Source organism: Coenobita brevimanus, chromosome 55, assembly GCF_032717465.1.
Source record: "Coenobita brevimanus isolate Jiangsu-jjx chromosome 55, ASM3271746v2, whole genome shotgun sequence".
Lineage (NCBI taxonomy): Eukaryota > Metazoa > Arthropoda > Malacostraca > Decapoda > Coenobitidae > Coenobita > Coenobita brevimanus.
This window is the reverse complement of record NC_137008.1, coordinates 41682792-41710368: the sequence shown is the minus strand read 5'-3', so window position 1 is coordinate 41710368 and position 27577 is coordinate 41682792. Positions and strand designations below refer to the sequence as shown.

The window sequence follows — 27577 nt, the reverse complement described above, 5'->3', positions numbered from 1 at the left end:
CTTGTTCACCAGGTGGATCCGTGAAAGGAGAGGAGAGCCAAAGGTGGTGGTGAACATTGAAATCTCCAAGAATGGAGATTTCAGAGAAAGGAGAAATGGATAGAATGTGTTCCATCGTAGAAGTAAGATAGTCGAAGAATTTTTGATAGTCAGTAGAATTAGGGGATAAGTAAACAGCACAGATATATTTAGTCAGAGAATGACAGGAAAGCCGAAGCCAGAGTGTGGAGAATTCAGAAGAATCAAGTTCAGGAACACGAGAGCAAGATATGTCGCTAAGTGCTTATATACACAACAGCCACCTTTGGCTTTGAAATGAGTATAGAGAAAGTAGGAGGATACAGAAAAGGGTTTGCTGTCAGTTGCCTCTGACAGCTGAGTCTCCGTTAGAAAAAGAAGGTGAGGTTTAGAGGAGGAGAGGTGGTGCTCAACAGAGCGAAAGTTAGAGGAAAGGCCGCGAATGTTGCAGAAATGAAGAAGAAGAGAGTCAGACAGTGGTTCCAGGCATCTTGAGTCGTCACCGGGAGAGGGGCAGATGGTGGGGGCATTTATGGTCCCCCCCCCTGGGGACTCCGAGGCTTGGTAAAACGACGCCATTTTGGGTAAATTTTGAATAGGAAGTGTAGTGTGTACTGTGCATGTAGTTTGGTGAAGATAGTTAGAGAAATTTGTACTGGAGAGCATGCTGGCCTACTCTCTGTGTAACTGAGACACTGAAAAAGTTCAGCAAAGGTGGATGGTCAGGAACTAGTCCTGAGGGCTGATGAAACGGGAGCTCCAGCACTCCCTGTCATCAGCTTTCCATCCACCTCGGGAGTACTGCCCTGCTCGACTGGTGCTACAGTGTCTCACTACAGTGTCTCACTACAGTGAAGTGCTGGGAAAAATCTGGAAGTTTGGTTCCAGCATCGATGCTACATTTGTGTCCTTCCACCCAATTAACAGGGGAACCAAAGTAGTCTCCTCATCATCCCATTACCTGGTTATATGGTTACCACCCAGCACTCTCAATGGTTTTCTGAGTTACAGGAAACCAATAGGCTTGTCACTCAGTGTATGTGAAAGGGAAAGAAAAACCATACAAAACTACAGGAATGAAAGGGAGAAGCAGGAATAGATGACAGGAGACAGAGAAACAGAATGATAATGATGAGGGAAGAAGTAAGCAGCACTATATCAAGTGAGAGGATGATGGTCACCACCACCTATCACCTCAGCTTGGATGTAAATTTATGATTAAATACAGTGGGGATCCTCATTTGACTGTCTGACAATGCTTTGCTGAGGCCTTCTCCACAGCCTTTAAAACACTTCTGAAGTCTAAAGAGGTACTGCAGCATCTTTTAACATCAACTGCCAATCCCTCGGATGATTTGCTGCCATGCTGGTAGCGGAAATGTAATCAGCTGCTCCATTCCTTCCCTTTCCTATTTTGAGTTCCCTTATTGGTAACACTGCTCATTCATTTAATTACTCCAGTTTGGGGGCTTTAAAGGGGTTGTGCACAGAAATGCAAACACTGCTAGAATTGGGACATGTGTAACCACCTCCTAAATTAGTACACACTATCTCCTCCCCTCCTTCCACTTGGTACCTCTCATACCCTTCTTCCTACACCACAGAGAAAAATTACTTGTCCTTGTTTGGTCAGCTCTCTAAAACACACTAAATGACTCTACAGTAGTCTTTAAGGTGCATTTCTCTTTCTCTCTCGCTCAATTCACATGGAGGATGGATGGCCATAATCCCTTCTTTTATTTATAGCAAGTGATTGACAAGACTCTCCTTCCCAAGGGGAGCTAGGAGTTAGGAACCTCTTCCTCCCCACGTTGTACCAATTTAGGCCATGTGCACATTAACAGCCACTGACAAAACTGGCGACTTCATATTCCAGGCACAAGTTCAGGGTTCATGCCTTCCAGTGCTCGCTTAAGGGAGGACATGAGACATCAACAAGCTTAGAAGAGGGCCATCATTCCTCATGAAGCATTATAACTGGAAAAAGAAGCAATGTACAGTATTATCCTGTTATCTCTGAGTCTGAGATGATTCCTCTCACCACTATTTCTAATGGTCTGTGAAGTGTCAAAAGTGACTTAAAAGCTCTTCCTTGTGAACAGTGCCATAAACTTATCTCATTACAATTGAAAAATTAGCTCTGGGGTTTGCAATAACTTTTTCTACCATCGTTTATTCCTTCCCTTTTTTGGATGTTCATTCTGTAATTTTTTAAGAATTCATTCTGTCTCCAAATATCTGTTACATCACATTATATCACATCTTCCATCCCTAAATCATTTAGTCTTGTTGCTATAATCTTTGTCACTATTTCTCTGTAAGGAGTGTTTATTTATTTCTTACTCCTATCTTCTTCAGTTCTGTCTCTTTTGCTTCGTCATGGAGTCATGGAGTGTGCCTGTTAGATCTGTTATAAGGTGATACTAGTGCCATACTATTAAAGAAGGCAGCAAAGATGTAGGCTAGCCCCAAGTTCTCACAGTCACTTGCAAAACATATGCTGAAAGTAGTGTGAGTTTGGCTTCTGCACCACAGTACCTCACTGATGAATGAAGGCTGCCACATCTAATGCTCACAATAACTGTTCTATAAATGACTGCCAGGAATTGGGGTCTTTCAAACACCATTGCATTTTCAGTTTTAATAACACAGCCTTTAATAGGTAGCTAGCTGTAACTGATAGGACAGACATGTAAGATTACCATTCACATTATGAAGTGTTCTCTCTCTCTCTCTCTCTCTCTCTCTCTCTCTCTCTCTCTCTCTCTCTCACCTCTTGATTTTCCTCTTATCTGACACACTCTCGGCTGATAATCTCTGGTTATTCTTCTCCAGATCTTGTATGGAGACCTCAAGCTGCTCGTAGATGCGTAGTCGTGAGTCATTCACTTCGCGCAAAGCTGCTGTTTGCTTGCTGAGGTACTGCAGGAAAAGAAGAGGGCACAGGATTAGTGTCTATCCAATAAACTAGCATCACTAAGGCAGATAGTCATTACTAAAGCTCAATAATCCCATTGAATATGATACAAAACCATCAAAATTTACATCTATCTATCTATTTATCTATTGCCAGATGCCATAATCCCATAAGGGGTGGCCATTTGACTTTGAGTTATCGGTTTTACGGGGAGGGGCACTAACCCTCCACCAACTCACTTGCTGATATGTAGGGAGCACGTATGGTTTGGTTATATGGTTACCACCCAGCGTTGTAAATGGTTTCTTGGCTTAGAGGAAACCATTTGACTTGTCACTCAATGTAAAACCACCTGTAATGGAAAGAAGAGCAACAAGAAGTGGCAGGAAAGATGGGAGATATAGGAAGAGAAGAGGGCAGGCACAGAAAAAGAATGATAAAGGCTAAGGAAGAAGTAGGCAGCACTACATCAAGTGAGTGTATGATGGTTGCCACCACCTACCACCAAAATTTACATCCAGGTCCCTAATTGTGCAACTAGGTGAAAACAGACAAGAGGAAAGACTGGCCTGAGAATAATAGTGAGGGAGAAGTTAGTGATATGGGGGCAGATTCAGCATCTGTAAAATGAGCAGGGTCTATATTATATCTATCTATATCTATATCTATCTATCTATATATATTAGTGATGTATCGGATATCTGCCTCCGCCGAGCCTCCGCAGTGAAAATAATGTCTGCTTTACTATCCGCGTCTGTGTCTTCAGACAACAAAAGCTCCGCATCATTATCCGCCACCACGTTTTCAGATAATAAAAACTCTGCATAATAATCCACCTCCACATCAAAGAACCACAGAGGTTGCTGATCTCCACCCATCCAATATTTTTCCTTTCTCTTTGTCATAATTCTTTCTCCTTTTCATCCACAACTCTCCTCTCCGTTCCTCTCACCTACCAGTCCCTCTTTCTCTTTCTGTTTTCTTCTCTATTAGCTCTCTTCCTCCCTTCACCTCTCATTGTTCCTCTTCTTCTCTCTCTCTCTCTCTCTCAATCTGTTGCAATAGTTACACGTGCTATGTTAATATATAGGTATATCTGGACTAAAGCCAATACTATTTCATAATATATATATATATATATATATATATATATATATATATATATATATATATATATATATATATATAGGCTATATATACATTATATATACATTTTTAATAACTGATAACAATAATGCATATAAAATTTACAGTAGCATAACAGAAAAAATTACATATAAATTGACACAGTTCATTTTACTGCCATAAACTGTCTATCTATCTATCTATTGCCAGATGCCCTAATCTCATAAAGGGTGGCCACAAACAAATCAGCTCCATGTCACCCTGTCCCCCACCATTTCACTGCTCTCTTCCTAGCTCTCATCCCATCTCTCCTATACCTTTAGACTCCACCCCATCCTCCATCTCATCCTTAGCCTCTCCCTCCCTCTCCCACTCTCCACCTCACTCTCACTCTCCTCATTAGTCTCTCACTCTCCATCTTCTCCACAAGGCCAAACCACCTCAGTATATTGCTCCTTACACTTTCAGTAACATACACATCCATGCCACACCACTCCTTCACTTCCTCATTTGTCAGTCTCCATGTAACTCCACACACTCCTCTCAAATAAGCCATTTCCACTGCTCCCACTCTCGACTTGTGTCCTTCCAACAAGGTCCAAGCTTCTCTTCTATACGTTAAGAGTTGGTATCACAATACAATCATGCAGCAACTTTTTTACTTCAATGCTCACTTCCCTATTTCTTATCACCACTTCCAATGAACCAGCAACCATTCTTCCTTGCTGTACCCTTTTAAGCACTTCGTCCTCCAAACTTCCATCTTTACTCATCGCACTACCCAAGTACTTAAATGTGCTCACATTTTCCATTTCCTCATCATCCAACCTCACTGCACATTCAGTGATTTCAATTCTGTCAAAGATCATAGCTTTACTTCTCCCTACATTCACCATTAGATTCCATTTCTTACACACTCTCGCAGACTCATTCACCATGCCTTGCCATTCCCCTTCATCTTCACTTAACAATACAGTATCATCTGCAAACAACAGTACAAGAAGTTTCCAAATGCTGCCCACTCTCATTCAGGCTGCTCCAACATCCACTGCTCTACTTTGTATCCCTTTGATAAACCCATCCATATACAGACTGAACAACCACGGAGACATGACACATCCCTGCTGAAATCCAACATTCAGATAGAAAATTTCACTCACTTCACAACCCACATGCACTGCAACCGCAGCACCCTCATACACACCCTTCATGGCATTCACTTATACTGTTAATATTTTCGACATACCTTGTCTATCCACTCTGTCATATGCTTTCTCCAAATCCATGAAGGCTGCATACAACTTCTTTCCCTTCTCTAGAAACTTTTCCACTAAAGACTTCAGGATGAATATCTGATCTACACAACCTCTTCCCTTCCTAAAACCTCCTTGTTCTTCTCCAACTAATTCCTCTGTTATTTTCCTAACTCTGTCAGTAAGTATCCTACCATAAACATATCCTATTACACTAAAAAGACAAATGCCTGTATGATTACCACACATTTCTTTTTCCCTTTTCCTTTGTACAGGGGAATAATTATACCTGATATCCAGTCCTCCAGGACTCTACCTTGCTCCCTGACCAATCTGCACATCCTCTGTATCCATTCTACAACTGTCTCTTCACCCTTGCTTCATCATTTCACCACACACTCCATCAATTCCTGGGACTTTCCCCATTTTGACTTTTTTCATTGCTTCCACTACTTCCATCCTCCTGATCCCTTCCTCCCTTCACACCTCCCTCCTCCTCCTCCCAGCCATTCCCCAGCCACTTATACTCGCATTACTTTCATTCTCTATCTATAACAGGTCCTTAAAGTGTTCTCTCCATCTGCTCACTTTTTCTCCCTCCTCCACTATCAATCTACCAATTTTATCTTTCACTCCCAGACTAATGTCTTTATTTCCCTGTCTAACTCTCTTTACCTCCTTCCAGAACATTTTGTTACATTCCCTCGACTTTACATTCAGATTCCTTCCAAATTTCTCACTGACTCTTTTTACCCTGTTACTAATCTTTTCATCTCTCTCTTCCTCTCCACATATTACTCTCTCTTCCATCTTTCAACTTCCTCCATGCCTCTGCTTCCCATTTACTCACTATGTGCTTTCTTCTTTTGCACCACAGCTTGCCTCACCTCTTCATTCCACCATGCTGTTCCTTGCACCCCCTTTCATCTTCTCTTCACCCCACACACCACCTCACATGCTGCACAGATTTCTTCTGTGAATGTCTTGCACACACCTTCCACCTCCCCTATCTGCTCCAAATCATATTTACGCAATTGCTCCTCCACTTCCTTCTTATATTCTGCCTTTTTTCCATCCTCTTGCAACCTTTCTACCCTCCTTGTATTCTTCCTCCAGTCCTTCCCTCCTCCTATTCCTCCATTACACTTGAACCTTGACTTTCACCACCACCAATTGGTGGTCAGAAAGTCCACTCCCCCAACCTCTGTATGGTCTTAAGTCCATTATATACCTTCTCATTCTGTCATCCATAGATACATAATCAATCATAAACTGCAGAAGACCAAATTCTTACTACTGGGAAGTTTCAACTAATTAGGCTATTTCCGTGTTTCATTCACTACTTTCGGATAAATCGTTTCGTTTCGTTTTGTTTTTAAAGGCTCCAACATGCTTGCATGTGTCGGCCTTGGTCACCTAATGGCGGCTCTCCACACTGCACGATCCATTGCAGCCTCCCTGTTCAGTCCCTTAACCCTGAGGTCACACTTAATGACCTCGTCTCATGTCTTTCTCGGTTTACCCCTCATAACCCCACCCCCAATATTAACACTTCTCACCTTCCTCACCCAGTTATCATCCCTCATCCTCTCCACATGTCCAAACCATCTCAATCTACCCCTCCTCATCACAACACCAATACACTCCAGTCCCATCCTACCTCTTAACTCTTCCATCGTAAACCCAGCCCCCCCAGGCCTTGGACGCAGGGATGCACTGCACATCCACCTAATCATTGTCATTTTTGTACGTCTGAGCCGGCAAATATCTTCCTCCTTCACTGCCCAGGTCTCACTACCATACAGCATTACACTCCTAACACATGCTGCATACAAAGACCCCTTAGCACGCAGGGAGAGTCCTCTCAATGTCAGGAGAGGCAAGAGCTCCCTGAACTTCTTCCAACCACTTCTCACCCTAGCCACATAGCTAGCTCCAGCCCCACCTCCAGCACACAACATGTCTCCCAAATAACAAAACTCTTCCACACACTCAAGAGATTCACCAGCAAGTTCAATCCTTTCACGTCTGACAATCTCCACCTGCTCACCCCGACACGCTGTACACATAAAATCAGCATTATCTCGCAGTCTACCTCTAATACCACTACATCTCTTATGCACCCATTTATCACACACACACCGCACAAGATGGAATTACTTCCCACGCCCTTGTGGCAAACTGCACATGGCCACTCTCCCTCGTCTTTGACAGTACCGCCACCAACTCTAGATATCATCACTTTTGTTTCATCTGCATTTACCCTTAAACCCTTGTGCCCCATACCATCTCTCCACTTCCTAAACCTTTTCTCCGCCTCCATTTTGTTCTCTGCAATCAACACCAAATCATCAGCATACAACAACCCCCACGGGAGTCCATTTCTAAAGTCACGCGAAAGGGCTTCAAGTACCATGATAAACAACATGGGACTCAAGACACCCCTGATGCACACCAACATTCACGGAAAACTCATCACTCAAATCTCCATTCACTCTTACCTGGGTGTGAGCACCCACATACATAGCCATAACCACCCTAACCAGCCACTCCTCCAAGCCAAGCTTTCTCATTGCCCACTTCACCACCTCTCTAGGGACTCTGTCAAAGGCCTTTTCCAAATCAACAGAAACAAAATAAAGATCCCTTCTCCTACCAATACATTTTTCCTGAAGCTGTCAAACAATGAATATAGCATCAGTGGTCCCCCTACCTGGCATAAACCCAAACTGCATCTCATCAATATTCACTCTTTCTCTAATCATACCTTCTAAAACTCTCTCCATTACCTTCATTATCTGATCTAAAAGCTTTATACCTCTATAATTTCCTCTTTCCAGGGCATCACCCTTCCCTTTAAACACATTTACAATTACACTCTTCAGCCAATCATCTGGGACAACACACTCATAAATAATCCTATTTATCAGGTCAGTGACTAAACTCACCCCTATATCGCCTGAGGCCTTCAACATTTCGGCAGTCAACCCAGACACACCTGCTGCCTTCCCTACCCTCATCCTGCCTATTGCCTCACTCACAGTAGCAGTATCAATCAAAGGCCAAGGGCCAGACACTGGATCTGCTGGTTCCAAACCTTCTCTGTCCCAGTCAAACTCCTCATTCAACAACCGGTTATAATGCTCTCTCCATGCATCTTTAATATCCTCACTGTTCACCACTACCCTTCCTTCATCATTCTTCACACACTGCTCACCTATAATATCCCGATTATCCCTCTTCACTTGACCTGCCACCCTAAATATCATATTTTTCCTTTCCCCATGATTTAGGTTATCAAGTAATAGTCTCTGTGACTCAGACTTTGCCCTGTATACCTCTCTTCTAGCCCTACGCTTGGCAGCCAAATATTCCTCTTTGCTACCACCCTTCTTCCATTCCCGGAAAAGCCTCCTTAACTGCAGCTTCTACACCCTCATCCCACCACCAAGTTACTTTATGTCTTGGTGGTCCTCTTGTCCAACTGCATGTTACATCAGTAACTCTCAAGAAATTGTTCTTGAGGGCTCTGTACTGTTCATTAATGCCTCTGTCTACAGCTCCCTGTTCAACCACCACTCTCCTCAACCCGCTATAGAAGGCATCCCTTACTACTGTACTTGGTTTTTCAGCTTCCATATTTTTCTCCTAGGTACATAAGTCCTCTTTTTCATCACTTGTTCTTTAAGCACCATATCACAAATCAATAGTTTGTGCTGCTGCACACACTCCTCACTTCCTATAACTTTAACATCCCTCACTAACCTCCTATCGGCCCTCCTAACCAGAAAATAATCTATCTAACTGCTATTTCCCCCAGACTCATACATAATTAACCTACTGTCTCTTTTCCTAAAATATGTGTTGCACACAACCATGTCCGTTGCCTCCCCAAACTTGAGTATCCTTTCCCCTTCTGCATTCCTTAGACCATACGCACATCCTCCATGCACTCCTTCATAACCTTGTGCTGCTTCACCTACATGACCATTTAAGTCCCCTCCCAAAATCACTATCTCATCATCCCGCATACCACCCACTACACGTATTAAATCATCCCAAAATCTATCTTTCTCTACTTCATCCAATCCTGCCTGTTGAGCATATGTCGATATAATCGCAGCTATCTTTCTGCCCAACAGAATTTTCACTACCAATATCCTATCGTTTACTCTCAAAACATTCATAACATATTCCACCCATTTCTCCGCAACCATCACACCAACACCTCCATATCCGTCTGTCCCCCCTTGCCAAAACAACTTATAGCAACAGTCCTTCCCAACAATCTTTCTGGCTGATCCACCCCTGTACCAGACTTCCTGCAAACATGCCACATCCACCCACCTCCTACTGAATGCCTCAACAACTTCCCCCGCTCTTCCCCTCAAGCATCCCACATTCCACGAACCCACCCTCATCCCCATGGGTGATTTGCGGTCCTCAGGCTTGCTTTGAAACTTATTTTGTTTTGTCATCTTCAGTATTATTAAAAGGGGACAAACATGTTGCAGGGAAAAATCTATCTATCTATCTATCTATAGCCCGACGCCCTAATCCCGCAAAGGGTGGCCGCAGACAAAACGCCTCCAAGTCACTCTGTCACCCACCATTTGACTACCCTCCCCCCAACTCACCCCCCCCTCCCTCATATACCTCTCAACTCCATCCCTCCACCTCATCCTCGGTCTACCCCTCTCTCTCCCTCCCTCCACCACGCCTACATACACCCTCTTAGTCAGTCTTTCATTCTCCATTCTCTCCACATGTCCAAACCACCTCAGTGTATTTCTCCTAATCTTCTCAACCACATCCACATCTACCCCACAACGTTCCTTCACTTCTTCATTCGTCAACCTGTCCCTCCACGTCACTCCACATGCTCCTCTCAAGTAACTCATTTCCACTGCTCTCACTCTTGACTTGTTCCCCTCTTGCAAGGTCCACGCCTCGCTTCCATACGTCAGGGTAGGGATCACAATACCATCATGCAGTGACTTCTTAACTTCCATACTCACCTCCCTATTTCTCATCACTGCTTTCAGTGTACCAACAACCTTCCTTCCCTGCTGTATCCTTTCACGTACTTCATCCCCCAAAGTTCCATCCTTACTCATCACACTGCCCAAGTACTTGAATGCACTCACATTCTCCATATCCTCACCATCCAACCTCACTGCACACTCTGTGACTTCATTTCTCTCAAACACCATAACTTTACTTTTGTTTACATTAACTTTCAGATTCCTCCTCCTACACACTGTCCCAAATTCATTCACCAAACCTTGTAACTCCCATTCATCTTCACTCAACAATACTGTATCATCAGCAAACAGCAACACAGGAAGCTTCCAAATCTCACCCTCATTCATTAGGGCCAGCCCCACATCCACTGCCCTACCTTGCACCTCCTTTAGAACCCCATCCATATATATATTAAACAGCCATGGAGACATCACACACCCCTGTTTCAGTCCCACATTGAGATCAAAGAACTCACTCAGCTCACCATCCACTCGCACCGTAGCCCTAGCTCCCTCGTACATACTCTTCACAGCACTCAACAATGTCCCCTCCACTCCATATATTCTTAATACCTTCCACATACCTTGCCTATCTATTCTGTCATAAGCTTTCTCCAAGTCCATGAAGGCAGCATACACTTTCCTTCCCTTCTCTAGATACTTCTCCACTAATCATCTTAGAACAAATATCTGATCTAAACACCCTTTTCCTTTCCTAAATCCCTCTTGTTCTTCTCCAACTAGCTCCTCTGTCATATGCCTAACCCTATCAATGAGTATTCTACCATATATTTTACCAGTCACACTAAGAAGGCAAATACCCCTATGGTTACCACATACTTCTCTCTCCCCTTTTCCTTTGTACAGAGGAACAATTATACCTGATTTCCAGTCCTCTGGAACCCTTCCCTCTTCCCAAGCCAATCTACACAACTTCCATATCCACTCCACAACAATCTCACCCCCATACCTAAGCATTTCACCACACACTCCATCAATTCCTGGGGCCTTTCCCAGCTTAATCTTCTTCACTGCTTCTACTACTTCCGCCCTACTGATCTCTCCCTCCCTCCTCTCATCTCTTCTTCTCCCAGCCATTCCCCAACCACTTATACTCACACTGCTCTCACTCTCTACATTCAACAAATCCTCAAAGTGCTCCTTCAATCTCCTCAATTTCTCTCTCTTCTCCACCAACAATCTATTATTCCTATCTTTCACTCCCCTATTACTTCCCCTTTCACACTGCCTTACTTTCTTTACCTCCTTCCAAAACAATTTCTTACTCTCCCTCCATTTCACACTCAGATTCCTCCCAAACTCTTCATCCACTTTCTTCTTACTCTCCTTCACCAGTCTCTTAACCTCCCTTCTCCTGCTCACATATACCTCTCTCTTCTCTCTCTCATCTTCTCCCCTACCTCTACTCGCCAACCATTCACCATATGCCTTCTTCTTTTGTTCCACAGCTCGTTTCACCTCATCATTCCACCATGCTGTCCCTTGCACACCCTTGCATCTCCTCCTCACTCCACAAACCGCCTCACACGCTGTGCCTATCTCTTCCGTGAATATCTTACATACGTCTTCCACCCCTTCCATCTGCTCTAGCTCATACGTTCCCAATCTTTCTTCCACTATGCTCTTATACTCTGTCATTTTCTCACTATCTTGCAATTTCTCCACTCTTCTCACAGGAGCTGCTTCCTCCTGTCTTCCCCTTCGCCTCCTCAACCACTTTCTTTGCATCTTTACCTTGGCCATCACTAAGTGATGGTCTGAGACTCCATTCCCCCACCCTCTCCACACTCTTGCATCCAACACTTGTCTTCTCATTCGCTCATCCACACACACGTAGTCTATCATTGCCTTTCATTCAACAAGTTCTCCATCCATCCTTTTCATTACTCTCCATGTATACCGGTGGATCATCTTATGACGAAAGTAGGTGTTGGCTATTGCCAACCCCTTACAAGCACAGATGTCCACCAAAGCACTACCATTCCCATCTACTTCAGCTGGCACACCCCACTGACCAACCACTCCATCCACTCGTACATTCCCAACTTTGCCATTCATGTCTCCAATCAACAGCACTCTCTCGCTCCTCTCAAACTTCTCCATACATGCTTCAACTCTCGCCCAAAACTCATCTTTCACTCTTGCCACTCGATCCTCTGTTGGAGCATACACACATACAATCGCCCATGCTTGTATACCTACTTTCATCCTCACCCATACAATCCTTGCACCCACTGTTCCATACTCTCTTATATTCTCCCTCCACTTCTTGCTTATCATCAGACATACTCCCTCTCTTGCCGTCTCATTCTCACTGACTCCCGCACATACAGTATACCTACACCATATTCCCATTCTCACCCTTTCACCTTTCATTTAGTTTCAGTCAATCCACATATATCCACTTTTCCATCCTCAAGCACCTGAACAATCTCTCTCTCTTTCACTTCATCATTCACTCCTCTCACATTCCATGTTCCCACCCTAAGAATGTCCTCTGTCCGTTCCTTAGTCGTCAACGTATGGTCCGTCCGGGTCCGAGGCACTTTATTCGTTTTTTAGTTGGTTCCTTTTACGGGGTGGGGCACTAACCCACCACCAACCCTTTTAGTCGCCTCGTACGACAAGCAGGGATACTGGGGGAGTATTCTTGAAACCCCCCTACCCCCAGGGGGGAAAATAAGAAACTGATCCCACGTGACGAATTATGGCATTATATATGAAATAAATAGAAAGCCTCCACCGCATGCTGGTTTCGATCCCACGTCTTCGCTAACCAGACCCAGTTATCTACCAGTGTTGGCTGCTGTGGCCACAGATAAAAGAGAGGGAGAGGGGGAATTCAGACAGTCTCTCTGGGTCCATTACTAGGAATGAAGAGATCATGGAGAGGTGTTATAGGGGGTAATGATGAGTGGAAAGGTTGGATAGGGATGAAGAGATTGGGAAAGTATGTAATGTTAAGGGATGATATAGAGGTTAAAGAGGTATATGGAAGCTAGGGATGGAAGGATCATAGAGTGGTACTACAGGGAAGAGTGGAGAGGTTAGGAAGGAAGGAAATGTTAAGGATGGTTGGAAGTGTTAAGGAAGCATGGATAACTTAAAGAAGAATTGACAGAAAGGAAGTAAAGGAAAGATAAAAGTTAGAGAGGGATGGAATGATTAGAGAGTGATGGAAAGGTTAGACGAATGAAGACAATGAGAAGGGATGGAGAGGTTAGGGGGAAGGGAGTGGTTAGAGAGGGAGGAAGTGGTTAGAGTGGGATGGAGTGGTAGAGAGAGATGAAGAAGTTAGAGGAGGACAGAGAGGTTAGGGAGGGATGGAGACAATGGAAAGGGATGGAGAAGTTAGGGAAGGAGGGAAATGTAAGATGAATTAAATCATTAGAATATCTGTCTATCTATCTATCTATTATATATATATATATATATATATATATATATATATTATATATATATAATATATATATATATATATATATATATATATATATATATATATAATATATATATATATATATATATATATATATATATATATATATACACATATATATATATATATATACTGTATATATATACAATATATATACAGTAGAAGTCCGATTTTTCGGCATCTATGGGACCAGGCAAGTGCCGAAATATCAAAATTGCCGAATTATCAAAAACCCTACCCACTCAGTACCTTATATGTTTCGGTGAACACTATCATCACTACTCACATCATTACAAATGTGTTTGGAGAGAGTACTGTATACTGTTTGATACTGTACAATACTGTAATGAATACAGTACTATACATGAATATGAAAAATAAAGAAATTAGTGAACATACTGTATATAAATGTAATGGTACAGTAGGCCTACAAGTTCACATGCACTTACCTAAACTTATAGTAGGTTCCTTATTTACATATGTACAATAGAAGGGGTTGATTGGAGTCTGCTACTGCTGGAAGAAGTCCCCAGCAGTAGAGGGTCCCGCAACACGCTCTAAGGACTCTTCTCCCTGTTGCTGCGGCAGTAGAGCTTGAGGTTCAGAGACTGCTGTTGGTGATGGAGAGGAGGGAGCAGAGGAGCTTACGTTAAACTCATCCATAATCTGTTTCCTACTCATGCCAGCCTCTAATTTTTTCAACAGCTCAATTTTCCGAGCAATGGTCAACATCTTATGTGTACGCTTCTTGCTAACACCAGTTAACTTTCCACATGTGGAGGCCATTTTCAAAGCACGCAGAAGATGTTTATACTGTTCACAACACACGGCTGGTCCACTCAGGTGTTACAAAGCTCCTGTCTGATGTTACGGTGCTTACAACACACTTGAATAGTAATTTCAGAGGTATTTCGGTACGAAGTTCACAAAGCACACAGAAGAATCAAGAGAAGTTGGCAGCAGCACAGCAACAACTCGGAAGAATGGCGGAAGAATGGCGAAACAGATTCTCTTTCCCATGCTAGACTCACTACATGTTTGTCCTCTCTTTATGCTATAGGAGAAAGAGCTAGCCTCTGAGCTTCATGGCAGTGGTAGACTCGTTCCATCACTTTCACTATCTCACTCACTAAGGCGGGTAAAGCCGGGTAGCTAGCTGGCGAGCCTCATGGAGAATTTCAAGACTGACGAAAAAAATCGGAGAATCTGCCGAACGATCGGAGATTTTCGTAAATGGGACTATTTCTCAAAACTGCCGAAATGTCAGATTTGCCGGGGAATTGGATGCCGAAATATTGGACTTTTACTGTATATATATATATATATATATATATATATATGTATATGTATATAAACACAGTAGGCTTCCACAGTGCTCGTCATCACAGTGCGCGATTCGCATTGTGTGCGAATGACCAAAAATCATAACCAAAAACCTTGAATGCGCGAGTTTACCTAACAGAATGCGAGGTAGAGGCAAAGAGTGGCTCAAAAACACCATTTTCTATTAGTATGCAACCACCCCTCACACAACGCGTCACGTGTCGTCATGTTGATGCGCAGAAATTCCCAGGCATTCAACTGCACAGCTTGAGGTACAAGGCAGCGGGCGTGCCATAATAGTTCTGGCTCGTGCACAGTGCAGATTTGCTCTCTACAGCTAACCTGTCATGTACAACATGTGGCGTTTTTTTTGCTGCTCCATCCTGGCCTGTATTTTGCTGCATCATGGCTCCAACCCCAAGAGTTATGAAACTTCTGGCACATGCCACCAAGTTAGAGATTATCAAGATGAAGGAGGAGGGACAAGGAAACACCGCCATTGGGAAAGCCCTGGGACTGGCTGAATCAACAGTGACAACAGTGTGGAGGAACCGTGATGCCATAAGGGCTGTAGTGAAGACGTATGGTGCCTCTGACCTAGACAGCCATTCATGGGTGGGAAATCGTGCAATGATACTAATGGAACGGTATCTTGCCACCTTGATAATGAGGAAGGAGGAGGCAGGTGTTCCACTGAATGGCAGATTTTTTCGGAACCAAGCCCAGCTCTTTTACAAGGCAGCATTTTGCAAGTTAAATGTGGACAAACCTTTCAAGGCATTGGTTGGATGGCTGGACCGTTTTCTTAAGTGCAAGGAACTCCGTCACGTCAAAGTGTCTGGTGAACGTGCCTCTGCCGACGAGCTGGCCGCGAAAGACTATCCTGCGATATTTAAAGCACTTCTTGAAGAGGGACAGTACGCCAAGGACCAGATCTACAACGTTGACAAAACATCGTTATGCTACAAGGCCATGCCCAAATCAACTTACATCGCTAAAAGACAGAAACAAGCCCCTGGTCGCAGGCTCCAGAAGTGTTAGATGACAGTAATGTTTGCTGTAAACTTGTCTGGGAGCCACAAGATGAGGCCAGTTGTTGCACACACAGCTTCACACCCAAGGTGCTACAAAAACCTCACGAACATGGTCGCAAGTGGCGTGTACTGGTACAAGTCTGCAATTGGTTGGATGACCGGGAACATTATGGCAGACTGGTTAATGAGGCTCCACGTCTCCGGTGCCAGGGCCAAGTGTCGGGAACTGGGCATTCCATTTAAGATGCTCCTTGTGCTGGATAATGCACCAAGTCACTCTCCATACCTAGAAGATCTGCACAAGGATTGTCGTGTTGTGTTTCTGCCACCCTGGACGACATCACTAGTGCAGCCAGTGGATCAAGAACTGATCGCCACTGTGAAGCACTTCTGCCATAAGCAAGTGTACGACTACCTATGAAGGAAGACCGACACACAAGAGGAGCTTCATGCCCTACAAGATCACGATGAAGACCTCGATGAGGCATCTGCTCCTGTTCCATCTCCACCAGCAGCTATATCCCAACCCACCAAAGGTGCCATGACTGTTGAGGCATTTTGGCATCCTTTTACAGTGAAGGACGCAGTTGAATTTCTCCTACAAGCCTGGCACCAGATTACACCTGCAATGGTGAACCATGCGTGGCAAATGCTCGTGCCTCACTTATGCACGACCCGGGAGACGGCCATTCAACCACTGGCCAAGGCTAAGGCAGCAAAATGACAGCAGAACAAGCTGTACCACGTTTCAAGGACGTTACATTGGTGGACATACGAGAAGCTCACGCTGCTAATGAGGAACAGCCTCCCGAGGAAGTGTTGCAACGGACAGACGAGGCTGACGCAGAGCCCGACGCCAGGCAGAGTCAAGTTGAACAGCCTAGTGTGATGGAGGGGAATACAGAGCTGTGTATGTCAAGAATTAGCAAGATCCTTGCTGCCGTGGATAAGCTCAAGGAAGACGTGAAGGAACAGGAAGTGAGCAACCTAAGAACGGAGGCAGTTCTGGTTGGTATCGACAAATTCTTCCGTTTCTACACAGACAGGTACAGGCAAGAAATAAACAGAAGAAGACAGATGCTCATAACAAGTTACACACAGCAGGCTCAAGTTAGTGAAATTGAGGAACCAGCTATATCGACTGCTCCTGTTCCTGTTCAGGATGAAGAGGATGCAATGTCAGAAGTGTCAGCATTGGACTTCGAGGGGTTTATGGCCGAAGTGAGTGACTTTGAGGCTCCTGGAGAAGGTGCTCAAGAGGAGTCTGTGGAGTGAAGTGTTGGTGCGGCGAGAGGTGCGGCGGGGTGTGTGGCGCTGTAATTGTTGCCGTGCCTCGGAACCCCTGTTATTTATGTCCATCAGGCCTGTTGTCTACTGTTGTTAAGGTGACTACCCATATTTTTGTTACTGTAGCTATATCTGTAGTACAATGTCTGAAAAATTTGACCTTTATTATGTCTCTAAGGGCCAAAAAATGTCCAGGTATGAGGGGGTACCGCCCATAAGTAATTTTTCCCTTAAGATTATGTATTCTCGGTGCGCGAATTCACAGCGCGTGAGGTCGTGGACCTCCCAATCTCTCGTGTACTGTGTGAGCCTACTGTATATATATATCTCTCTCATCTCATCTCATCAGCCATTTGAGTGTCCACTGCAGGACCGGCCCATCCTGACTGAAGTGGGGATGATACAGCCAATGTATCTCTACCAAGTGGTTTAGGCTGTCTGGTAGAGAGTGTATGTAGGGTGAGAAGTGCTTGTGTAATGTTGGAGTGGCTTTGGATGTGTGTGTAGTCTGTGAACCAAGTGTAATCGGCCTGTGCAAGCTGACTGGGTGCAAGCATACTTTATAGTATGTGACACTGGTTCAACCACAGCACCCCTTGTGTCTGCCAATGCAGTATGTGGCAAGAAGAATGCTCCCAAAGTGTATCACCCTGTCAGGGCCCAACCCTCGTTCTTCAGTGTACGAAAATGCACACTTTACCACTGTACCACAGAGGCTCCTAATATATACAAATATATATATATATATATATATATATATATATATATATATATATATATATATATAGAGAGAGAGAGAGAGAGAGAGAGAGAGAGAGAGAGAGAGAGACCGTATATACACCTTTAATCATACTGAAAGGATTAAAGAGGGTGATGTTTACAATGAAGAATTTATGGACGTATGGAGAAGTTAATGGAGGTGAGAGAGAGAGAAGATTCAGAGGTATGAAGAGGTTATGAAGCAGAAGCATAAACCGGGGTAGAGATATAATGGAAAGGTTAGGGGCATGTGAGAAATTAATGAGGGCGAGGAAGGGAAAAGATCTGAGGTACGGGGAGGTTACAAGAGATATAAAGAGATTATAATAAGAACATGAATCAGGGGGCAAATGCAGAGATATATGTTTGCTGTGGGTTGAAGTGAGCATAGTATACGTAGCGGAAGATGTGAAAAGTGAAGAGAAAGACGATGGGGGGGGGGGAGGTAGTCTTTTATTATTGGACGCTTGATCTTTAACCCCGTTTGCCCCGTTTTTTTATTCTTGGTAAGTGCAGAGGATTTTATATAGCTTGGGAGTATCCCTTGGCAGTCCTAAGGTTGACGATCACTATATTCAATTGGTTCCATTCAAAAAGCTGTGACAGGATCAATAAAATATAATTTTATACTGTACATGTCAGTGCATTGAAAGACTTTGCCACTACCGTAACGTCCTTTACCATCTGTTCTTGCTGTCAATAGATGATTTTTATTTAAAAGTTGTTTTTCTATTTAAAAAAAAAAAAAAAAGGTGTTCCCAAACTAGAAGTCATCATTAATGATACAGCGTATTGAAAAGATAACACGGAGAGAGAGAGAGAGAGAGAGAGAGAGAGAGAGAGAGAGAGAGAGAGACTGTGTGTGTGTGTGTGTGTGTGTGTGTGTGTGTGTGTGTGTGTGTGTGTGCGTGTGTGTGTGTGAGGTGAAGAGGACGAGAGAACATAAAAGGATTGATTGCAAGGTTTAAGTTCATGAAAGCAGAAAGGTATTTTAAGGCTGAAAACAAAATAAACCCCTAGGGAGAGAGAGAGAGAGAGAGAGAGAGAGAGAGAGAGAGAGAGAGAGAGAGAGAGAGAGAGAGAGAGAGAGAGAGAGAGAGAGAGAGAGAGAGAGAGAGAGAGAATGTTCTGTGTATTTTATCTTTTCCTCTAGAAGAATGGTAGATACATTATACTCGACAGGGCCCAGTTCATCTATGTCTGTGTGGATTTCTGACATTTAAAGATTTTGGCAAAAACTCAGTATCTAGTGAGAACATTCGGTAATTTCTCTTAAGTCCATCACAGCGACGACATACTAGGCTATTCTTTCTAATTCATGATGGTCTTATCAACTTCGGAATGACATTTTGTATTAAAGAGGCAAATGAAGAATATATAACACCTCCAATTCCTTATGTTCCTCCTTAGGTGATAGAAATCGTCTGGTAATGGCAAGAGTAAACTGAAAGAATACGTCAACAGACTGATTGGGTTTAGGCCAACATGTCCTCTAATGAAATAAATCCGGATATGAAAGGTCCTCTCCCTTTTCTGTCCAACTCTCTAAGGCATGAGTTAACTGTTACTTCCAGTCCTTCATGTATGCAACGGGTCAACTCTGGAGCTGTCTCCCTCTGTCTGTATTTCCTTTTACCTATGATCTCCAGTCTTTCAAATACAATATGTCCTGGAAACTCGAAATGAACGAATTTTGAAACTGGTTCTGATACTCTGTTTTTGCTTTTTCTTGGAGGGAACAATTCGCAGGCTCCTGACCTTTGATTCCTTCTTCATTGCATTACAAAAAAAATAAAATAAAAAAAAATAAAATAAAAAAAAATCTTCATCATAACCTACACTTCCTCATAAAAAACAAGTGTCCCCAGATGTAAACGAACTGCAGGTATACTTGTAATACAATAAATATACACAGCCTTAATCGATTTCACAGAACTAGCACCTAATATACCAAGCTTCAGGACATCTTAACAATACTCGATAAGAGATAGGGTAAAACAACGTAAAGGTCACACGCTGAGTTACGCAAGTTGGAGAATGTCATGGCTGTCACCAATGAACTCAAAACACTGAATTTTTTCATATTCAGGCAACTACTATTACGAGAAGGGCACATTAATGCAAAAATGAAAGGTCTACCGTGACATTACATCACAAAGAAACTTGCCTATAGGCCGCCAGAGTACGCATGTCCAGTATGAAAGTTGTGGGGTTTACAACCACTATAATTTCATTTCTCTCAAAGTAAAGTTAGTCCTGGTATGGATATTCAGATTCCGTCTGCACTTGTTAATATTCAGGATCCTATTATTAATTCTGTTGAATTAAGTCGTGTGGCCTTACCTGGAATAAAATACTAGAGTTGTTCCGACCATGAAAGGGTTAAGATTGTTTGTGCAAAGACATGAGGTGTGGCTGACAGAGTGGTCATGCTTTCATAAACCCGCAAAACCTTAATTATGAATCTGAGTAAAAAAAAAAAAAAATCCCATCAACAGAAACAAGAGTTTTTAAAATGTCCAATTAATTTGGGGAATTCCGGCATGCAGCTGACCTAGTTCCAGACTGATGTAAATGTTTGCATGACGTATGTGGTGACTACATGTCGGACAAATGGTCCAACAGTTTATATAACTATTACAATGACCATCCTGACAACGACACCAAATAAGATGTTATTTAAGAGCATTCAGGCAGCTGCCACCACCATCACTGCAAATTCTGTTACTGACATAAGAAACTTAAAATCATTTAGACCGTAATCATCATCACCATACCTCTCCCAGCTTTCTTCAATCTCACATATCCTGTCCCATGCCAGCCAATGACATAACCTTCCCCATAACAACACTGGCCCTTACTGTCAGGATATCGTTAGGTTTCTTAAAAAAACGAATCTTACTGTCTCATGCCATGATTAACTCACAGACACATTTCTGATAAAAAAAAGGAGGGGTTCCCCCAGGTTAGCTGAGTAAAATAATCTTGCAGCAGCCAAAATAACATATCTGAATAAAGCTCTGCCCTAAGTGAGAGAGGACAAACCCTTCAGCATCATGACGTAACTTTCATCTAATCAACGTACCATCAGACGATTACCGATTATCAGGAAGGGTACAGGCTCTGAAGGGGTTAATGAAGATTATAAACTATCCCCTCCAGTTCGAAATTTCCCTTAAATTAGGGTAAATAATGCTGTTCGTATATTTCAAGATTAAAACATGTCGTTGGGCTGAAGGGGTTAAATAAATGTTTGCCACAATGGCTTTGAGCGCTGAAACTCATTTGGCCATCAGCACACAGAAATGCGCCTAATACTAGTATATAGGCAGCATAAGGGGGTCGGCGTGAGGGATTCTAAGATACAAAACCGCGAAACTTGGTTGTGTACAGTATGTCAGTAGACAGGTTTGTGTATATGTTAATAAGACTACGTGTAGAGAAGAATGTGTGTGTGTGTGTGTGTGTGTGTGTGTGTGTGTGTGTGTGTGTGTGTGTGTGTGTGTGTGTGTGAATACCCTGTACATTGTGGTGAATAAGTGCGATTGTAAATAAACTATTATGTGTACATATGTGCCAGTATGACCATGATAAAGCTTAAGTGGTGATCGATGTATCTGTACACCTAACATTCAGACCAAAGTATGTACATAATAAGCAACAGGAAGAAAACAACCACCTCTTGTCCTTGTTTATGTCTTTGTTGTGTGAGAAGTAAGCGTGAAGTGGGGTGTAGAGGTAGAGGTGGATGTGGAGGTGGAGGTAGAAATAGGGGTGGAGGTGGAGGTAGAAATAGGGGTGGAGGTGGAGGTAGAAATAGGGGTGGAGGTGGAGGCAGAAATAGGGGTGGAGGTGGAGGTAGAAATAGGGGTGGAGGTGGACGTAGAGGTAGGGATGGAGGTGGAGATAAGGATGGGGGTGGAGATGGAAATAGAGGTAGGGACGAAGGTGGAGGTAAGGGTGGAAGTGGAGGTGGAAATAGAGGTAGGGACGAAGGTGGAGGTAGGGGTGGAGGTGGAGGTAGGGGTGGAGATGAAGGTAGAGGTACAAAGGAATGCAAACAGCAACAGGTATGTCGGTCCTTTCGTGTCTGTTTGGTAAAGAGAAGGTTAAAACTAACAAAACCGTTCTACCAGATAAAGTCAAGGATAGAAAAGCAGGAGGTAGAGGCAGGAGTGGGGAAAGATGCAGAGGTAGGGATGAAGGAAGACGTAAGGATGAAGGTAGAGGCAGAGGCAGGGATGGAGGTAGATGTAAGGGTGAAGGTAGAGGCAGAGCTAGGGATGGAGGTGGAGGTAGAAGCAGGGGTGCAGGCAGAAGTAGGGGTGGAGGTAGAGATAGGAATAGAGGTGGAGGAAGGGTGGAGATGGAGGTGGAGGAAGGGTGGAGATGGAGGTGGGGATGGAAGTGGAGGTATGGGTGGAGGTTAAGGTAAGGGTGGAGGTAGAGGCAAAGGTAGGGATGGAGGTGGAGGCAGAGGTAGGGATGGAGGCAGAAGTAGGGGTAGAGGTGTAGGAAGGGTGGGGGTAGAGGTGTACTGTAAGAAGGGTGGAGGCAGAGGTAAGGGGTGGAGGTAGAGGTAAGGGGTGGAAGTACAGGTAGAGGTGGAGGTAAGGGTGTAGGTAAAGGTAAGAGTGGAGGTAGAAGTAAGGGTGGAGGAAGAGGTAAGGGTGGAGGAAGTCGTAACGGTGGAGGTAGAGGTAATGGTAGAGGTACAAGCAGAGGTAGGGATGGAGGCTGACGTAAGGGTGAAGGCAGAGGTAGGGCTGGAGGTGGTGGCAGAGGAAGGGATGGATGCAGAAGTAGGGGTGGAGGCAGAAGTAGGAGTTGCGGTGGAGGTAGGGTGGAGGCAGAGGTAAGGGTGGAAGCAGAGGTAAGGGTGGAGGTAGAGGTAAGGGTAGAAGCAGAGGTAAGAGGTAGAGGTAAGGGTAGATTTGGAAGTAGGGGTAGGGGAGGACGTGGGGGTAGAGGTAGGGGTGCGAGTAGAGGTAGAGGTAGGGCTGGGAGTGGAGGGGGAGGTAGGGCTGGGAGTGGAGGTGGAGGTAGGGCTGGGAGTGGAGGTGGAGGTAGGGCTGGGAGTGGAGGTGGAGGTAGGGCTGGGAGTGGAGGTGGAGGTAGGGCTGGAAGTGAAGGTAGAGGTAGGACTAGGAGGTGGAGGTAGGGCTGGAAATGAAGGTAGAGGCAGGACTAGGGGGTGGAGGTTGAGGTTGAGGTAGGGTTGGAGGTGGAGGTAGATGCAGAGATAAGCGTGGCAGTGGAGGTAGAGGTAGGGGTGAGGACAGAGACAGATGCAGGGGTGGATGTAGATGTAGGGGTGGAGGTAGAGACAGAGGTAGGGGTAAAGACAGAGGCAGAGGTTGGGATGGAGGTAGAGGCTGAGGTCGAGGTAGAGTTGGAGGTAAAGAGGTGGAGGAAAGGGTAGGAATACAAGTAAAGGTGACGTGTATGTGCGAATATGTGTTTCAAACAGAATGTGTGCGCTGTACTAAATAGTGTGTGTGTGTGTGTGTGTGTGTGTGTGTGTGTGTGTGTGTGTGTGTGTGTGTGTGTGTGTGTGTGTGTGTGTGTGTGTGTGTGTGTGTGTGTGTGTGTGTGTGTGTCAATGCGAAATCTCGGTGTTTAAGCATGTACTCGTATAACTGTATGGGCATTGTAAAGGTCCTCTTAAGTAATGACTCGAGTGTTATGTATATCGTAGGTAGCGTTCAGACCAAAATTACTTATAATAAACAGGAACCCTTTAGCCTACTCAGTGTCTTTTGTAGTGAGATGTGAAGGAGAAGTGGGGTGCAGAGGTAGCGGTAGATGTAGAGGTGGAGGTAGATGCGGAGGAAGTGGTAGAGGTGTAGGTAGATGTGGAGGAAGAGGTAGAGGTGGAGGAAGAGGTAGAGGTGGAGGAAGAGGTAGAGGGGGAGGTAGAGGCGGAGGAAGGGGTAGAGGTAGAGGTGGAAGAAGAGGAAAAGGTAGAAGTGGAGGAAGAGGAAGAGGTGGAGGAAGAGGAAGAGGGGGAGGTAGAGGCGGAGAAAGGGGTAAAAGTGGGGGTAGAGGTGGAGGTAGATGTGTAGGTAAAGCAAGAGGTAGAGGCGGAGGAAAAGGCTGAGGAGGAGCAAAGGAGGATGAAGTAGGGGGGGTGGAGGTAGCAGCAGAGGAAGAGGTAGAGGTGGAGGGAGAGGCCGAGGAAGAGGTAGAGGTGTAAGAGGCGGAGGTAGAGACAGAGGCAGGGGTTGAGGTGGAGTTACAGGGAGAGGTGGAACTGGAGGTACTGTACAGGTAAAGACAAAGGTATAGGTGGAAGTAAGAACAGAGACTGGGACTGAGGTAGAGGTAGAGGCAGAATCGGAAGTAGAGTTGGAGGGAGGGAGAGGTAGACTGTTGGATGTGTGTGTGTGTGTGTGTGTGTGTGTGTGTGTGTGTGTGTGTGTGTGTGTGTGTGTGTGTGTGTGTGTGTGTGAAAAGTGCACCCATATGTTCGAGCGTTAAGTGTGAATGTTTGTTGTACCGTTAGTGCGTATAGTGTGTGTTCGTGTGCGTGTGTGTGTGTGTGTGTAACCTTGTGAGTGTAATACTGTATATGCGTATTTTTTTTGTGTGTTTTTTTGTTTTTTGTTCAGGCGCGTGTGTGTGAAAAAGTGCGTCCGTATGTGCATTATTTAGGTGTGAACCTTTGTCTGAATGTGAACTTTTATGCACCGTTAGTAAGTATGTGTGTGTGTGTGTGTGTGTGTGTGTGTGTGTGTGTGTGTGTGTGTGTGTGTGTGTGTGTGTGTTTATGTGTGGATGTGTGTGTGTGTGTGTGTGTGTGTGTGTGTGTGTGTGTGTGTGTGTGTGTGTGTGTGTGTGTGTGTGTGTGTGTGTGTGTGTGTGTGTGTGTGTGTGTGTGTGTGTGTGTGTGTGTGTGTGTGTGTGTGTGTGTGTGTGTGTGTGTGTGTGTGTGTGTGTGTGTGTGTGTGTGTGTGTGTGTGTGTGTGTGTGTGTGTGTGTGTGTGTGTGTGTGTGTGTGTGTGTGTGTGTGTGTGTGTGTGTGTGTGTGTGTGTGTGTGTGTGTGTGTGTGTGTGTGTGTGTGTGTGTGTGTGTGTGTGTGTGTGTGTGTGTGTGTGTGTGTGTGTGTGTGTGTGTGTGTGTGTGTGTGTGTGTGTGTGTGTGTGTGTGTGTGTGTGTGTGTGTGTGTGTGTGTGTGTGTGTGTGTGTGTGTGTGTGTGTGTGTGTGTGTGTGTGTGTGTGTGTGTGTGTGTGTGTGTGTGTGTGTGTGTGTGTTCACTAATTAAGACTAACCTAATTACGTGATGTAGTTACCAGGTGAAGCAACGGCTGTTTCCCTCCATCAGTCTCTCCCGCCTCCCTTTATCTCTCCCCCTCTCCGTACTTCTCTCTCTCTCCCCCTTCATCTCCTCCTTAGTATTTCCCTTTTCTTATATACATCTTTATACCCCTCTTTCTGTGCGTCTCTTTATCAGTTCTTACATAAAGTACATCCCTTCCTTCCTCAGTACTCCCCTTTCTCATATATCTTTCCCTCATTTCCTCACTACTTCTCATCTCTCCTTATATACTTTCTTCCCAGCTTCCTTCCTTCGCTACATCTCTATCTTCCTTCATATTTGCAGCCATCCCTCCCTACCAACCTCCCTAATTACTTCTCTTTGTTTCTTCTTATAAACCTCCTTCCTCCCGGTTTACTCCTCTTCTCTTCATTTGCTTCCTTCTTCCCTCGTTCTCATCTTCCATTCTTTTATATTTTCTTTGTTTTATTCTTTCCTTTGTATTTTTTTCTTTCTTATTTGCTTCCTACTCTCTTTCCCTCCCCCCTTCCTTTCCCCCAATCCTTCATATTTTTCCTTTCTTCTCTCCTTCACTTTGTCTTTCCTTCCCCATCCCATATTGCTCTCTCCTCTTCCTCCTTACCTTCACTTCCTCTCCTCCTTCCCGCTGTCCTCCCTCCCTCTGTTCCTTATCTTCTGTCTTTCCTCCATTTTTATCTTCAGTCCTTCCTCCTCATCAGTACTTCTTACCCTCGTCCTCCCTCCGTACCTCCACTTCTTCCTCCTCCTCTCTCCTTATCTCAAATTCCTCCTCCTCTCTCCTTATCTCAAATTCCTCCTCCTCCTCCTCCTCTTCCTTTCATTACCTCCATTCCCTCCTCCTCCTCCTCTTCCCTTCATTACCTTCAATCCCTCCTCCTCCTCCCTTACCCCCCTTCCCTCCTCCCTTCATTAGCACTTCCGCTCTAGCCAGTTCTAAGACTATGGAGAAAAAGTCGAGAGAGAGAGAGAGAGAGAGAGAGAGAGAGAGAGAGAGAGAGAGAGAGAGAGAGAGAGGAGACGACCTTAATTATACGAGTGAAATTCCTTGTAATTCTAATCAGAGCCCGGCATACACTACCTCAAGACAAAAAGAAAGAGCGGGAGAGAAAGGAACTATTTTCACACGGGTATAAAAGAAAGAGAAAGTACGGAGAATAATGGACTGAGGTACGATAATGGAAAAGAAAAAGAAACGCAATCTCACAGCCTAAAAAAAAAAAAAAGGTAAAAAACTGATATCAAATACAAAGTGAAATCGCGCAGTATCATTTTATACGCAGAGCAAAAATGCCAGGAGTCCAGACACTAATTTAATCTCATATTTAATTTGGACTCCATTTATTATGTCTAAAAAATTGACAAATGACTGATATCGTCTATACGGTATTTACCATTGACTCCTATGACTCACTGTTATCTACTGCAATTCTCTGGCGTTAGCTGGAGTAAAATAGTGCTGTCGCGACCATGAAAGAGTTAACTGTGACGTTGTTAACACTCAGGCTCCTATACCGATTTGAATTACTTCATCTAGCATTACCTGGAATACACCCTGAGAGAAAATACGCCCATGAGTGGATAATATATGTATAGAAGTAAGTCTTTTTTTTATCATGTCTAAGTTGAGCTAAGATGGTACCATAAAAATTTTGTGAGAAAAACTTTACCACACGGCTCGGCAGTTATACCTGTCGTCTTAGACTAATGTCCTTAAGGAAAGTAATTTTAGTATAGTGGGCAACAGATAACTGATTTTAGGCCACAAAACTTTATATATATATATATATATATATATATCATCAGCCGTTTGTGTGTCCACTCCAGGACCGGCCTATCCCGACCGAAGCGGGGACGATACAGCCAATGTATCTCTACGAAGTGGCTTAGGCTGTCTGGTAGGTCGGAGGAAAGGAGACAAAAACAACGAAAATACAGAAAAAGGAACCAAAGCGACAGGATGACAGAAATTAATTATTATGAATCTGAAGAAACTGTTTCGAAAATTGCATTAATGCTTGGAAAAAGCTATCAAAATGTATATATACCTAGTTGCACGCATGGCATTTGAGAAGTAG

At 44.1% G+C, this 27577-nt stretch overlaps 1 protein-coding gene across 1 annotated transcript in view; it reads right to left on the bottom strand.

Moving 5' to 3' along the window:
* Cen (cerebellar degeneration-related protein 2-like) overlaps nt 1-27577 on the bottom strand; it is a 168290-nt gene that overhangs the window by 27513 nt on the left and 113200 nt on the right. Inside the window, exon 3 of the mRNA XM_080273633.1 lies at nt 2792-2940. Coding sequence (XP_080129759.1) covers nt 2792-2940 — 149 coding nt within the window. The remainder of the gene's footprint in view (nt 1-2791; nt 2941-27577) is intronic.